This window comes from Brachyhypopomus gauderio, chromosome 7, assembly GCF_052324685.1.
Source record: "Brachyhypopomus gauderio isolate BG-103 chromosome 7, BGAUD_0.2, whole genome shotgun sequence".
Taxonomy (NCBI): Eukaryota; Metazoa; Chordata; class Actinopteri; order Gymnotiformes; family Hypopomidae; genus Brachyhypopomus; species Brachyhypopomus gauderio.
Window position 1 is genome coordinate 31,604,501 of NC_135217.1, and position 14,190 is coordinate 31,618,690.

At 44.2% G+C, this 14,190-nt stretch overlaps 1 protein-coding gene across 1 annotated transcript; it reads left to right on the top strand.

The window, feature by feature from the left end:
• The first annotated feature begins 431 nt into the window (after positions 1–431).
• kcnj21 (potassium inwardly rectifying channel subfamily J member 21) lies at positions 432–13,861 on the top strand. Its single transcript, XM_077013251.1, has 4 exons — positions 432–803; positions 7,428–7,539; positions 8,033–8,909; positions 12,956–13,861. The coding sequence occupies exons 2-4, from the start codon at positions 7,459–7,461 to the stop codon at positions 13,312–13,314; spliced, it is 1,317 nt and encodes a 438-aa protein (XP_076869366.1). The 5' UTR covers positions 432–803; positions 7,428–7,458; the 3' UTR covers positions 13,315–13,861.
• The last annotated feature ends 329 nt before the right edge of the window (positions 13,862–14,190 follow it).

Genomic DNA, 14,190 nt, shown 5'->3' on the forward strand with positions numbered 1-14,190 from the left:
TTGGCATTTGCTGTGGTCTCAGTACTTTGCCTGTATGCTACACGCATTTAGATATGTATTTAAAAGTATTCATGTGTTATAAATAGGTTATAGATGCGTTGTTGCGTTACTGGGCGCGTCCTTAATTTGAAACAATGCCTGTTTGTGCCTGTTTTGCCACTTGAACATCATCAGTCACAGGCATGGACGTAATTTTGATTTCAAAAGTGGGGGGGACATAGATTCGTCGCTATTTAAATATTTGGCTTTAACCGTAAAAACTGGGGGGGGGGACCAAAGCCGGCTTTTGAAAAAGTGGGGGGGACATGTCCCCCCCGTCCCCCCCCAAAATTACGTCCGTGGTCACAGGTCAGCTGTAGTAATATTGCCCTGGTCCTCCTCGCGCGCGTGCGGGAGGGGTGTACTACCGTGGCGCGCGGCGGGTCCGCTCGTCTTGCGCATTGTTCGCACGAGCAACGGAACGGCGGTAGTTCGGTTATCTGACGTCCCGCCTCCGGTGCCTCATTCATCCAGTGTGGATATCATCTGCGGGACCTCCGACAGCTCGCATCGCAGTGGATGAGGCTGCCAGGGAACCGGAGGCTTTAGTGAGACTCGCTGTGGTACGTGAGCGCGCGGAGGAGCACGGTGAAGCGGAGACTCCTCGCGCTCGCGACTCCGCTCGGTTCTACCGGACATTTGGGGTAACACCGCTGCGCAGAACAGAGCGTGCAGGAAAAACACCATCCTTCTGTCAGATGGTCCAAACTGGGACAGGTACTGGAAACCCGTGTGGAAGCGAGGACCTAACTTAACCCGAACAAGTGAGTCAGATATTCAGTCTTGATGACAGACATTAGTTTATTTAAGGCGAAATGAAGTCGTTATTTTTCCACGGTAATGTCCTACTTACAAATGTTTTGTTTCTTTTGTGGCTTGTTTCATTTCAGCATGTTTGCCCACGTGAAGGCAACACGCCTTTAGTTTGTGTTAAAGTTATTATCTACTTTAGTGGAGAATATCTACTCTCACTCACACCTCACATGCGCCAGGTGTAAACAGGTGTGAGGTGTCCTGAATTACAGGTGTAAACAGGTGTGAGGTGTGTCCTGAATTACAGGTGTAAACAGATGTGAAGTGTGTCCTGAATTACAGGTGTGAGGTGTGTCCTGAATTACATGTGTAAACAGGTGTGAAGTTTGTCCTGAATTACAGGTGTAAACAGGTGTTAGGTGTGTCCTGAATTACAAGTGTAAACAGGTGTGAGGTGTGTCCTGAATTACAGGTGTTTGGTGTGTCCTGAATTACAAGTGTAAACAGGTGTGGTGTGTCCTGAATTACAGGTGTAAACAGGTGTGAGGTGTGTCTTGAATTACAGGTGTAAACAGGTGTCCTTGTTTATGTGGTTCTTGTGAAATAAACCGAATGCGCGAGGTCTGCCGAGCCGCTTATCAGTGCTGCTGACTAACAGTTTAAATAAGTCTGTGTTTCTCGTCCTCTTCTCCATTCAACCTGATTGAATCATTGGTTTTTAAAGCGGAACGGTGAGGATAAGTATACCTTCTCACTGTTTCCACTTGTGCTTTTCACGGGCTATATTGCACCTCGGGTGGTGAATTTCATCAAGATGTTCTGGTATTCATATCACTGGGTTTTAATAAGCGGAGTCTCGTGTGTTCTGGTTCTGCCATTGAGCGCTTGTTGCGGGTCACACGGTGTTGTGTGTGTGAACTAACGTTTGTCTCAGACGTAGGCCTAAATTACCCGGAGAAAATGCATCATTAGTGAAATTACTCAAATAAAGAGTTGGGTATTTTTTACCCCAGTACACTACTACACTACATCATTGAGATAATCTACCATTTCCAGCCGCATAATTTGATTGGGATTATTTCAGATATGTTTTAGAGTGTGACTAATAATAAAGACATTTAAAGATGTCAAGCGAAGTACACTTTCAGCAGAATTGTGGCCAGGGACCGTGAGAACGGAGCAAGTGGATGTGTTTATTAGGAGAATGCAGTAATTGCAGCAATGAGATATTAGTGATTTGATGATTTAAGGTAAAGATTTCAGATGTGATAATTGTTTAAACTCATATAGTCCTCTATCAAACTCTGTGAGAACAGACCCGGTCTCCATCACTACTCTGCAGACCTCATTTTATTGCAAGGTGTAATCAAAGAATTTTCATTGTATGGGTCAGTTCAGGTTTTTGATGCTTCTGTGGATGTTTTTGTCTCACAACAGTCTCCAGACAAGAGTCTTTTTCATGCCGTCTTTCACACGCAGCTACAGATGTTTGGTTACCAGATCTCTCCCAAGTTCTAAAGCACTTTCCAGCTTCTGACTCCAAAGCTTCCTAACTAGAAATGCACAACTAATGCAGGTTTAATTGGGCACATTCCAGAAATATACACACTATTATGTTTATTTTGCTTAAATCCCTGTTGGCCTGTGCTCAGCAGAGGTGTTGCTCTCGATACTGAGCACCCGCTTATGGTCATTAATAATTAGCATGAGGTTGCTAAAACCTCCCTACCATTAATTGAACTGATTATCTCCCAACTCATATTCGGGGCGTCTCCTTACACACCTTGCCATTCTAATTAATGGAAGATGAGTCTTACAGGGAGTAATCTTGACTTTGTGTGTCAGAGCTGATGTACTGCACTGCTGTTTTCTCTGTCGCCTGGAGCTTCTCACTTTCAGGAATTACACCTTTATGGTAACAGGCTTGTCATGACCCTGGAGCAGCCATGGGCCCCTCCTACATGCCACTGCCCCATCTGGGTAAGCTAGAATCATGGGCGTCTCTCCTCCTGATCTCACCTGGATGTTGGATGAAGTAGAGAGTAACAGTAGAAAGAGGAAAAGCAATCAGTGTTAGATTTCTTCTCCTAACACAATCAGAAAGGAGCAATCTGAGTCTTAAATAGAAACATTAAAACGATCACTGGTGGCCTGTCAATAAAACAAACATCTAATCACACTCACTGAATGAGATTTTCCTGCCAGCATCTCTCCACGCTTGTGTACAGAGATGGAGTATTGGAGTACTCCTGCTTTACTCATGCCTGTTGAGTATGAATTTAGATCCTGAGGGCAGAGAAGGTGCTTGTCTCCGTAGGAACCATTGCCAGTGCAACAGATCAGCATAAGTTCACCACATCCACCAGCTCTCTTCTGCTGTCCTGTTTCTGTTTGATAAACTTGAGTCCAGCACAAAAGCTCCATCCTCAGAATCCTATAATAAGAGAAATCTGCAATAGAGGACACCACCCGGAGCTGTAATTAAACCCAAAACTGAGGGGAGGAAGCCATAATTTCCCAGGAGAGACGGCCTTTTTTCTCAGGGGAACAAACTTGTGAAAAGGCTTAAACTCCTCTAAATTACTCTCAGTTCACTGACAAATCCACAGAGGAACAGAGATGTTGCTAACAATGTCCACTTGTCAGGGTCACCTTTATATCAAAACTGTGGGGACAGAAACTGGATGCAGCCATTGAAAATGATGATGATGATGATGATGATGATGTAATGATAATGCATTGCACAACCATACCACATGTTTCTCCTAATGGAGATGGTATTGGTCAACCAAAAGCTTTGAAAATATGGATCTATTTTTGTCTGTGATGAACGGAGTGCCCTCCATTTGTCTGTGAGTGTGTTTGTGAGTGTGTGTGTGTGTGTGTGTGTGTGTGTGTGTGTGTGTGTGTGTGTGTGTGTGATTCTGAAGGAAAGTGTTTGTGGTATTGGAAGATAGTGTTTTAATAGGTACTGAAATGGTGTTATAAATTCAATGAGTGCATAATTAGCTCATAGCTGCTGGTTTTCTCTTTATCCTTTTCATTATACTAAGGTTTCCCTCTAAAACTATCACACAATAGATTTGCTTTTAGCCATGCTGCCATTTAGTGATTTAGTGAGGGGTTTTTCTTTCATTTTTAACATTAGTATTTTCATCTCTGTCCCCCTATAACATCAGTGGCAGCTGTTACTGGAAACTACTTCACTTAGATATTGACTCTCTTCATCGTTTCAAGATTGGACCACACTGCAAATGGCTCTCTGAGGGCAGATGTGATTGGACACAGCACAGTTCAGAGCTCGACTCGCAGGTGTTGCGCATGGAGAGCCGGAGACAGAACCTTTGGGGGCTCGTTTGCAGCTCCGGCTGGTTTAGCGCATTGCCACCTTTTACAGCGCTCGTGCCGTACCTGGAAGACGCGATCACAACATGAGCAATCAAGTGAAGCAACTGTTCCATGAATACAAAACACATGAATCCAAATCCGTCATCTGTGTGGAGGTGCAGATGACAGGAGTGGTGTTGCTCATTAAATTGTCAGATTTAATAAATTAACATTTAAAAGCAGTAATTAATCAAAATTAATTAGGTTCAATCATTATATGACACATTCAGTGATTAAATTATTAAATGCATTTGCTATTTGTTTCAGAAGTGAATTTTCATAACATTCTGCTTGCCCACTGTATCACTTTCATACGCAGGAGAAATAGTGTGATTCACTTATAAACCACTTAGGTGGGTTCCCTGCTCCCTCATCCTGTAGTGGCAGTTGAACTAGTTTTACATAAATGAGCTAATGGGTCCACTGTGCCTCACAGCTGCAGGAAGGGTCCAGGAACAGCTACCGCTGAGAACCGTCAGTTCCTGAGGCTGACCACGGCATTCCCAGGGAACTGGGGGGAATGGTGGAATCTCCAAGACAGAGAAATTATGTAGAAAGGTAATTATGTAAATAGTTGTGTGGGTGCAGACTCATCATGCTGAACTCTGCTACTGTATCTGTGACCCATGCAGTGAACCGGATATGCAGATGGAATGCAGCACTATTCGTCCTGGACAGGGACACAATTTGTCCTCCGGACATGGACACGATTCGTCCAGTGGACAGGGATATGATTCGTCCAGTGGACAGGGATACGATTTGTCCTCTGGACAGGGACACAATTCGTCCTCTGGACAGGGATACGATTTGTCTTCTGGGCAGGGACACGATTCGCCCTCTGGACAGGGACACGATTCGTCCTCTGGACAGGGACAGGCTTCTCCAGCACTGATTGTGAAGCAGATGTTGACAGTAATAAGATGGCGATGTTCACTTGCAACTGTTGTGAGGGCAGCTGTGGGTAATGAAGGGGAAAAAGTGTCTCAATCATCTCAATCCTTAGCTTGTCTGTCTCTCTCTCCTCTCCCTATCTCTCTCTCTCCTCCCCCTATCTCTCCCTATTTCTCTCTCTCCTCTCCCTATCTCTCTATCTCTTGTTCCCTCACTCTCCCTCTGGTTTTGTCTTCCCTGGATGAGGATGTGATGGAAACTACAAAGGGCTCTTAAGTGCTTTAAGCACTGAACCTTACTGTCCCATAATGCACTCATAATGCTCAGGGACGTATGCCTTGCTTCTACACTGTTGCTCTGATTCACACTATTTGTGTTTAATGAAACCGATGATGAAGAAAAAACATTTACAAAACAGAAATCACACACACACGCACACAGACACACACACACGCCCACACACCACACACACAGCCTCACGCACACACACACGCACACACACCACACACACACACACACATATGTACAGAAAGACAGGAACATACATATCCTGTCAAGGACATTTGAGTGTTTCTCCGTGAGGACACAGTGGAGCAGACGTGTCCTCCCACTGGCCCAGACAGTTGGTGGCATTTTCCACTGACCCTCCCACACGCCATCTCTCAGCACAGAGTGACGTCATAGCGCAGCCCATGAAACAGCAGGTCTGTGCTGCTCTGTGCTGCTCCGTGCTGGACACTTCTGGTCCGTGGAGCTCTGCGGTCCTCCGTTCTGTCCTCTGCAGACTTCTGAGGTTTGGCAGCCACCTCACCACTTCATCCTCAGCCTGACTTTCCTTCTTTCAGTGTGAATTGATTGGCTGCTACTGACATGAAGACATATATGAAGTGTTGGAAGTTGCCGCGTGCTTCCTGGTGTAATGAAGGTTTGCCGCCCTATTTCTGAACAATGAAGAAAATCCATTTTCAGACTAGATCATGTGAAACCTGAGGAAAGCTAAGCTGTTTTAGGGGGCCATTCTTTTTAGGGGTGTCCTTAAAGGGCAGAATCTGCCATCTGTCCAGTGTCTATGACCCCATTAATACTCTCCATCTCTTTACCACATCACTTCCTCTTTTGGGAAGCTTCTCACTTTTATTGAGCTTAATTATAAGAATAAACAGAAGGGCTCTGTGTGTGTGTGTGTGTGTGTGTGTGTGTGTGTGTGTGTCTGTGTGTGTATGCGTGTGTCTGTGTGTGTGTTCATGTTCCTCCCGGCCTGCTGGACCCGTCCATTAGCTGCTCTGTCCTCCGTGGTGCCGGAGGGCGGTCTAGGACGGTCTAGGGCGGTCCAGGGCGGTCTAGGGCTGTCTAGGGGTGCAGCACAACCTCCACATGCACCAATCATGGGCTCACAATGAAAACAGTGATTTAATTAACAACACCAGGCTGAAGGAGCTGGACAGCCATATTTGTGTAGGTGGTGTTTGGGGGGTTTGGAGCACTGAGAGCTGATCTGATACACAGCTGTATCACTCTTGTGTAGCAGGACTGAAGAGCCTTGGGGGCAGATTGATTGTTTTCTGCCTGTTAGGCTACTCGGTGTAATGGGGAAAACAGGAGACCTTCTCTGGGCTGGACATCACAATAAACATAATAGTTATTTATGTAAACTAGTGTTGTTGCTTGGTGGTGGTGAGGAAGAGCACAATAAGAGAAATGCTGAAGAAATACAGGGATCACATGTTCTTAAGATCACCTGCACATTCATGTTGATTCTGATGTGCTTATTTTTGGACATGTATCAGTTTTTAGTGATCAGTTTTCATGTCAAGAAATGTAACTAGAGCTTTCTTTTTATAGCTTTTGTTCACCCTTTGTGACATTTATCTGGCAAGGAAACTGCTGTGTATGATTCCTATACACGGTTCAACCAGTAACGCCCGGTAAAGTTGGGATTTTTCACTTAACATTAACATTAATTTCAAATCCAGTGTACTGTAGTGAAGAGCAGAAATAACTAAATGTGCCACTGTCCAGTTACTTTTGGTGCGTAGTATGCAGTAATTACAAGTGATTTATGATGCTCTTTTATGATTGGTTAACACAGCAAATCCGTGAACAACCTACAGCTTTGATACGTCATAAAAACAAACCGACATGGTGATGGCTGGGGTCTTTAGTAAGAGCATTGTCTTGTCTTGTGTTGAATTTTTATCCACAGAACTGGCCAAAAGGTAAGAAGATTACAAATAACTCAATACTGAGCTGTGAATACGGGCTACCCTCTAGGACTGCTTATATGGACATCCACATCTATCAGTTCATGGTTAATTACTCCAGGCTTGGCATTCTGTCTGTGTATCTTTGTTTCATAGTTTGAGCACTCCCCCTGCTGGCCTGGAGGTCATGAGCGGAGTAAAGGGCCATATTGGACAGGATGTGGAGAAACAGGGCAGCAAGCTGCCAAAGAAATGGAACAGCAGCAAGGTGAGTCTCCTCAGCTTGTGAGCTCTCAGTGTTTCAGAAGAATCATGAAGGTATTTCTGCATCCAGTCAGAACCCAGAGCCTGTTTCCTGTTTCCTGTCAGTGATATATTTTGGCACAGATGACAGACATCAGTGTAAAGCAAATGCATATTAAGATTAGTCATTTTTTGTCTAGAAGTGAGCACAATCATGTCAGTATTTTTTTACAGGAAAGGGATATTGGAGTGGGATCTCTCCACTGTTGTGATAGAGCATGAGTATTACAGATGAGTGTAGTTTCTCACGTTTGGCACAGAGAGCACATGACTCAGTGGGTCTGCACATGTAGTGTGATCTCAGAGCCTGTTTGTTTCACCTCTTTAAACGTCTCCTAACACTAATGTACACGTGTCTTTCTCTGTATTGTGTCTCTTGTCTTGTCTATTTCTCTACACTTTCTTTCTGCTCCATATTGTATCCTGTCATACAATATGTCTTCATACTATTACATCAGATCCCCACAGATCGGACTATGGTGGTGGGGGGTGTGGCCGGGGGCGGAGCCAGCCTCGATGGCCCCGCCTGTCAACTGAAGAAGCGTAGACAACGCTATGTAGAGAAGGATGGCAAGTGCAACGTTCACCATGGCAACGTGCGTGAGACATACCGCTACCTGACAGACATCTTCACCACGTTAGTAGACCTGAAGTGGCGTTTCAACCTCTTGGTGTTCACGCTGGTCTACACCACCACCTGGGTCTTCTTCGGCCTCATCTGGTGGCTCATCGCTTATCTGCGCGGTGACCTCGACCACGCCGGCGACAGAACCTGGACGCCCTGCGTCGACAACCTCAACGGCTTCGTTTCCGCCTTCCTCTTCTCCATCGAGACAGAGACGACCATCGGCTACGGCTACCGCGTCATCACGGAGAAATGTCCGGAAGGCATCGTGCTGCTGCTGGTACAGGCCATCCTGGGCTCCATTGTCAACGCCTTCATGGTGGGCTGCATGTTTGTGAAGATCTCGCAGCCCAAGAAGCGTGCCGAGACACTGATGTTCTCGCAGAACGCCGTCATCTCGATGCGGGACAGCAAGCTGTGCCTGATGTTTCGTGTGGGGGACTTGCGCAACTCACACATCGTGGAGGCGTCGATCCGCGCAAAGTTGATCCGCTCCAAACAGACCAAAGAAGGCGAGTTCATCCCTCTGAACCAGACGGACATCAACGTGGGCTTTGACACGGGCGACGACCGCCTCTTCCTCGTGTCTCCTCTCATCATCTGCCATGAGTTCGGCGAGAGCAGCCCATTCTGGGAGATCTCACAGGAGCAGCTGTCTCGAGAGGAGTTTGAGATAGTGGTCATTCTCGAGGGCATGGTGGAAGCCACAGGTAAAGTAGTAGTGGAGAAACTTGCTTTGGTACGGGGGAGCACAGAGATCTGGATACAGGACTAAAATACATTTATACTAAAATAAAATACACATGTATACTATTTAGTTTAAATATTTACAGACTAGAACAAGTCAACACAGAAACGGAAAGTCATTATGCTGGCTGCTAATGGGGTCTAGATCCCTCTTGTTAACTGTGCCATCAATGGGATGAGCTTCATAATCTTCCTGGGAATCACTAATTACCACTGAATCTGAATGCGCTTGACAAGGAACTGCAATTATACCTGACTAATTGGTTCAGGTATTGTGCTCTGTGCCATCATGTGTGGGTAAGTGTGGCTAAGAGGCTAAGATAGTACTGAGCTCTGGAGCTAAAGGCTAGTCAGAGGAATCAACAAATATGCCTCAGGTGAAAAGATACGCAGAAGCAGAGAGAGAGAAGTTTAGTTAGGGTGTACTCACACTAGGCACGGTTTGCTCGTTCCGTGCTGGGGCCCGGTTATCCCCCCTCCCCACTCCCCCTCTGGCCTGCACTCACACTGGCTTCAGCAACCCGGCCCGAGCACGCTTACGTCATCACAACGTGACTTTATTTGGAAAAAAAGCGCGCTCGCACAACACTATGGAGTTCACGATTCTCTTTTTATTGTATTTTTGGAGTCGTTTTGAGAGTGCAGAAACACGGTGCAAGCACAGATTTATCGATAATTTAACACAACGATTGTCTGCTAATCGCTTTGCCGCTATGAGTGTTTAACGTGAGCGTCTCATCACTGACGTCATGTTTGAGTTCCAGCGAAATGAACCAATCAGACGATGCACCAAGCGGGCCCGAGCACGGATAGCGCTCACACTAGAAGCGAACCGTGCTCGAGTCCACGCGAATCGTGCCCTGGCCCACCTCTTCAAGCGGGCCCGGGCACGGTTGGAGCGCTCACACTAGCCAAACGAACCGTGCTTCGGCAGGGAACCGTGCCCGGGCCCGGATCACAGAGCCTAGTGTGAGTACGCCCTTACTGAAGCTCCCTCCCTTCCTCCGTCACACACACACATTCTATCACACACACACGTTCTGTCACATACACATTCACACACAGGCGAATCGGGTCTCCTCTCCCAAGCCAAGGGGCTCGTCCCTCAGAGGTGGGAGGAGCTGAAGGACTTATAGGGCTTATGTCTCTTTTCCTTGATATCAACTTGTAACATTTGTCTGGTTTAATGTTCTACAAATAGTTAATCTTTAAACCCATCTTCCAGTCTCTCTTTATCCCTTAAACAGGCCTTATGGTGCCTTTAAAACAAGCACCACTCTAATCTCAGCCACATTTGTTAATGCATGTTCTTAAATATTAATGATCCATCGGCATCTGTAATCTGTAATGTGTTCTGGAATGAAACTCAATTTAATTTTTTCATCACAAATGTCTCAGCAAACTAGCAAAATAACTGACATTTTTTTATTTGCGAAAAGAATAACTTACTTGAAATACCTTACGGCTATGAACTGATTTACAAACATTGTGTAAAAATTGTGGTTTGCTTAACATAAATTTTGCGTAGTTTGCTTAACATAAAGTTTACAGATCTGATAAAAAACACAAATGTCCAAAAAAGAACTAGATGTGTAACTTGAATGAAAGTTTGTCTTCTGAGACGTTGACTCACTGGATGAGTGAACTTAGAGGTTGTAACGCTGCCAGACTCAAGTGGACATTAGACACATGATGGCTTCACTTTTCTCCATGTCATCTGGTCCACGTGTACAGTACATACTGTCTACAATATCTGTCGTCCAGTCCAGATACACAAACAAATCAGCAAACAATGTAAGGAGACTGGGCTAAACTGCTAGTTAAACTGTAGAGATGGACAGATGTTCTCTGATGTTTTCATGAGGTCAGAGAAATAGTTCATTCAAAATTAGATATTTTTCCTGCTTCGATTCATATATGCATGGTGTAGTCTGAAGGAGTAAATGGTGTATTTAAAACGGTAACAATATGTACATATTACTTCACAATTCTTTATTTAAATAAAGCGATGAAATATCTGTTTTCCACGATAGGGGCCCTTCAACTGAATATTTGTACATTTTGTCTTTCCTTCCGCATGGAGCAGTTGTCACGTTTCTTTCTTTTCGTCCTTGTTGCTGAAGGTCACCCTACTTTCTGTAAGATGGAGCCCTACAAAGGCTATAATTAGAAATGAGACCAGTAAATAGCAAAAAAATCATGTGAATATTGTAGCCTGAGGTATATTGAAAGGAGTCAAACTGAATACTTTAATTACTTTAAATACTCTGGCAAAATCTGAAACAAGTGCATGTGAAGTAGAACATGTTTTTAATACATCTGTAGCTCATTTGTAGCTCATTAATACAGCTATTGTCATCACTAGACTAGACATTAGGGAATACATGAAGCCTGTTCTGTTTGGTCTGTTGTGCTGTGGTGTTTGTGATGAAAGCATTCACGTGTTCACGAGTCACGTGTTCATGAGTCACGTGTTCACCATTCACATGTTCACCATTCACATGTTCACCATGTTTCAGCTATTAATTTAGCTGAGATGGTGAGAGGTTCTGACCATGTAGTTCATGCAGTGAGTGCTGGCTAATCACTACCATTTAACATCAGCCACCAATTTATCAAAACCAGTAAAGGATTCAAAGGGTTAAATTGTTCTCAAACTGTATTTTGAACAACTAGAACAATTAAATGAATATGGATTTTCTAAAGGCAGTGAGGCAGAGCAAACATGTCTGAAAGGACAACGCTTTCCATGGGAAGCTTCAGTGCTAGCAGAGGGATCAAACCACGACACTGTCAAAACTGATGAAAATGTCTTTGCTGTAAATGTAGAATTTAAATTCAAACTTTTTACTTGGGGGCTTCCAGAATGCAAGATGTACAGGCTTATTAGAGACAGGATGGTTATTATAGTCAGTATTTCCAACACAATATGTCTGATCACAAGTTGAACTGTGGATTTTCACATGTAGTCCTACTTCTGATTAAATGTATGTATTTTCCTGCATCATTTTTCAAATAATTGCAAAAAGCTGTTTAGATTGGTAGAAATATATGTATATTAACTGGGATCAAATTAATTTACAAACTACCATTTTTTACTTTTTGTGGAATTGATTGAGGGAAACGGGAGGATAAGTCAACATACAGAAGGAGGGATGGAAGAGAGAGAGAGAGAGGGAGAGAGAGAGAGCTGCTGTGTGAGGCGTGTTGGTTGTGTTCTTGTTCTGCTCGTCGCTTCAGTGCTGTGGGTAATATGTACCTCCTCAACTTGAGCAGAACATGGGAATGCTCCCATTCTATTTATAAGATTGCCACATGAATATTGTGTGTGTGTGTGTGTGTGTGTGTGTGTGTGTGTGTGTGTGTGTGTGTGTGTGTGTGCGTGTGTGCGTGCGTGCGTGTGTGTGTGTGTACTGGAGGTCATGTGGAAATCATTATTGAGCTGTTTCATGGCCAAATACAGAGGTGAAGTCTTAGATGTGTGGAGCTGGAAGCATCATGGTGCCTCTATCTTCTCTCATTAGTGAGGAACCAAATCGGATTAAGATTACAATTACATGTCCTCATTCTATAACAGCGATAATGTGAACACGTTTTTAGAAGAGAGACTCTCTTCACCATTAATGGCTTGTGTGCTCTAGTATCATTTTAAAATCCTGCAGTATATTTCTATTAGTTATGTAATATGATTCCATTTATAGATTTTATGGATGAAAGTAATGCACTTGAAAGCTGACACTTTGACCACAATATTACTTCAAATCCAAATTACTGAAATACGGAACCTAAACAATAAAATTATGTTTATGCTCACATCTTCCTTTCAGAGCTCTTTCTCACCCCTACTGTACAATAACAATGTTTAATATCTCTCTTCATATTCTGCCTCTCTCTCTATCTCTCTCCCTCTTTCTGTCTCTCCTCTCTCCCCCTCTTTCTCTCCCTCTTTCTCTCTCCCTCCCTCTCTCTTTCTCTCTCTCTCTCTCTCTCTCTCTCTCTCTCTGTGTAGGAATGACATGTCAAGCCCGCAGTTCGTACCTAGACTCCGAGGTGCTTTGGGGTGAACGTTTCACTCCAGTGCTCTCATTGGAAGAGGGGTTCTACGAGGTGGACTATGACACTTTCCACCACACCTACCCCACGCCTACGCCCACCTGCTCTGCCCGGGAGCTGGCCGAGCTGGCTAAGAAAGGCGAGGCCATCCCATTGCCTTCGCTTTCCCCTCCAGCCAGCGTGAGGGAGACCCCGAACCCCCAGTCACCGAAGGACAGGTGGAACGAGGGGGAGGGGCAGGAAGAAGAAGAAGAGGAGGAAGAAGAGAATGTTAGCAACGGTGATGTGAAAAAAATGGACACTGAATATGAATGAGAAAAGCACTGAGCATCCTGCCCAAATGTCCTTATAATCCTTTGGCAGCGTGGTGAGGGGGAAGGATGTTGGGAAGGTTGTTGCAAAGGCAAGATGAACTGTGGAATTAAACTGTGCTAATACAGGCTATGGGTCTGCACGACTGTCACACTCATACTGGACCTGCATCTACGCTCATACAGTTACTCACAATGCTATTACAGTAATGGAGGTGTAACACTGGGCCATGTCAAAGAATTCAGAGAATTTTCAAATGCTGCTTTAAAATAGGATTAATTGATTACATTTTTTAGATTCGCTATTTTAGCTATTAAACCTGTAATAAATAAAGCACTCTCAGCATGCTTTTTTCACACAGGTAATTTTAGTCTGTATTCATGTTGCATACATCATGTCTTCACCTCATTGTGTTGTACTTGTATATTTGCGTTTTGGTTTTTAACTGTTTGATTCAAAACTATACAGGTGAAATTCTCATGTGTTCAGAGCTAAGCAACAAATGCAGAATTTATTGAGTAAATCTAACATGAAACATCCGGTCTCATGTTTTGCTATCGGTGTTGGTTCGCTCACACGTCTGTGCGATGTATTGATTTATTGTGTAAGTAGCCTACAGGTTTCCACTTCTAATCGTCCACTAAGACTTCCAACATGACTCTTTATTAAATATGTCGTAAGACGTTATCTAGACGTAGGTTTACAAACTAGATGGAAGTCGTTTCGTTCGTTTTTATAGATGATCTGCTGGAGCTTGTAAATGTAAAAATACGTGTATGTTAGTACAATGGTGCGTGAGGGTACTGCACACTTCATTCACCTATAATACCTCAATATCATCGATGCGAAAGGCCATTATTATACTTCCAGTATGTTGCT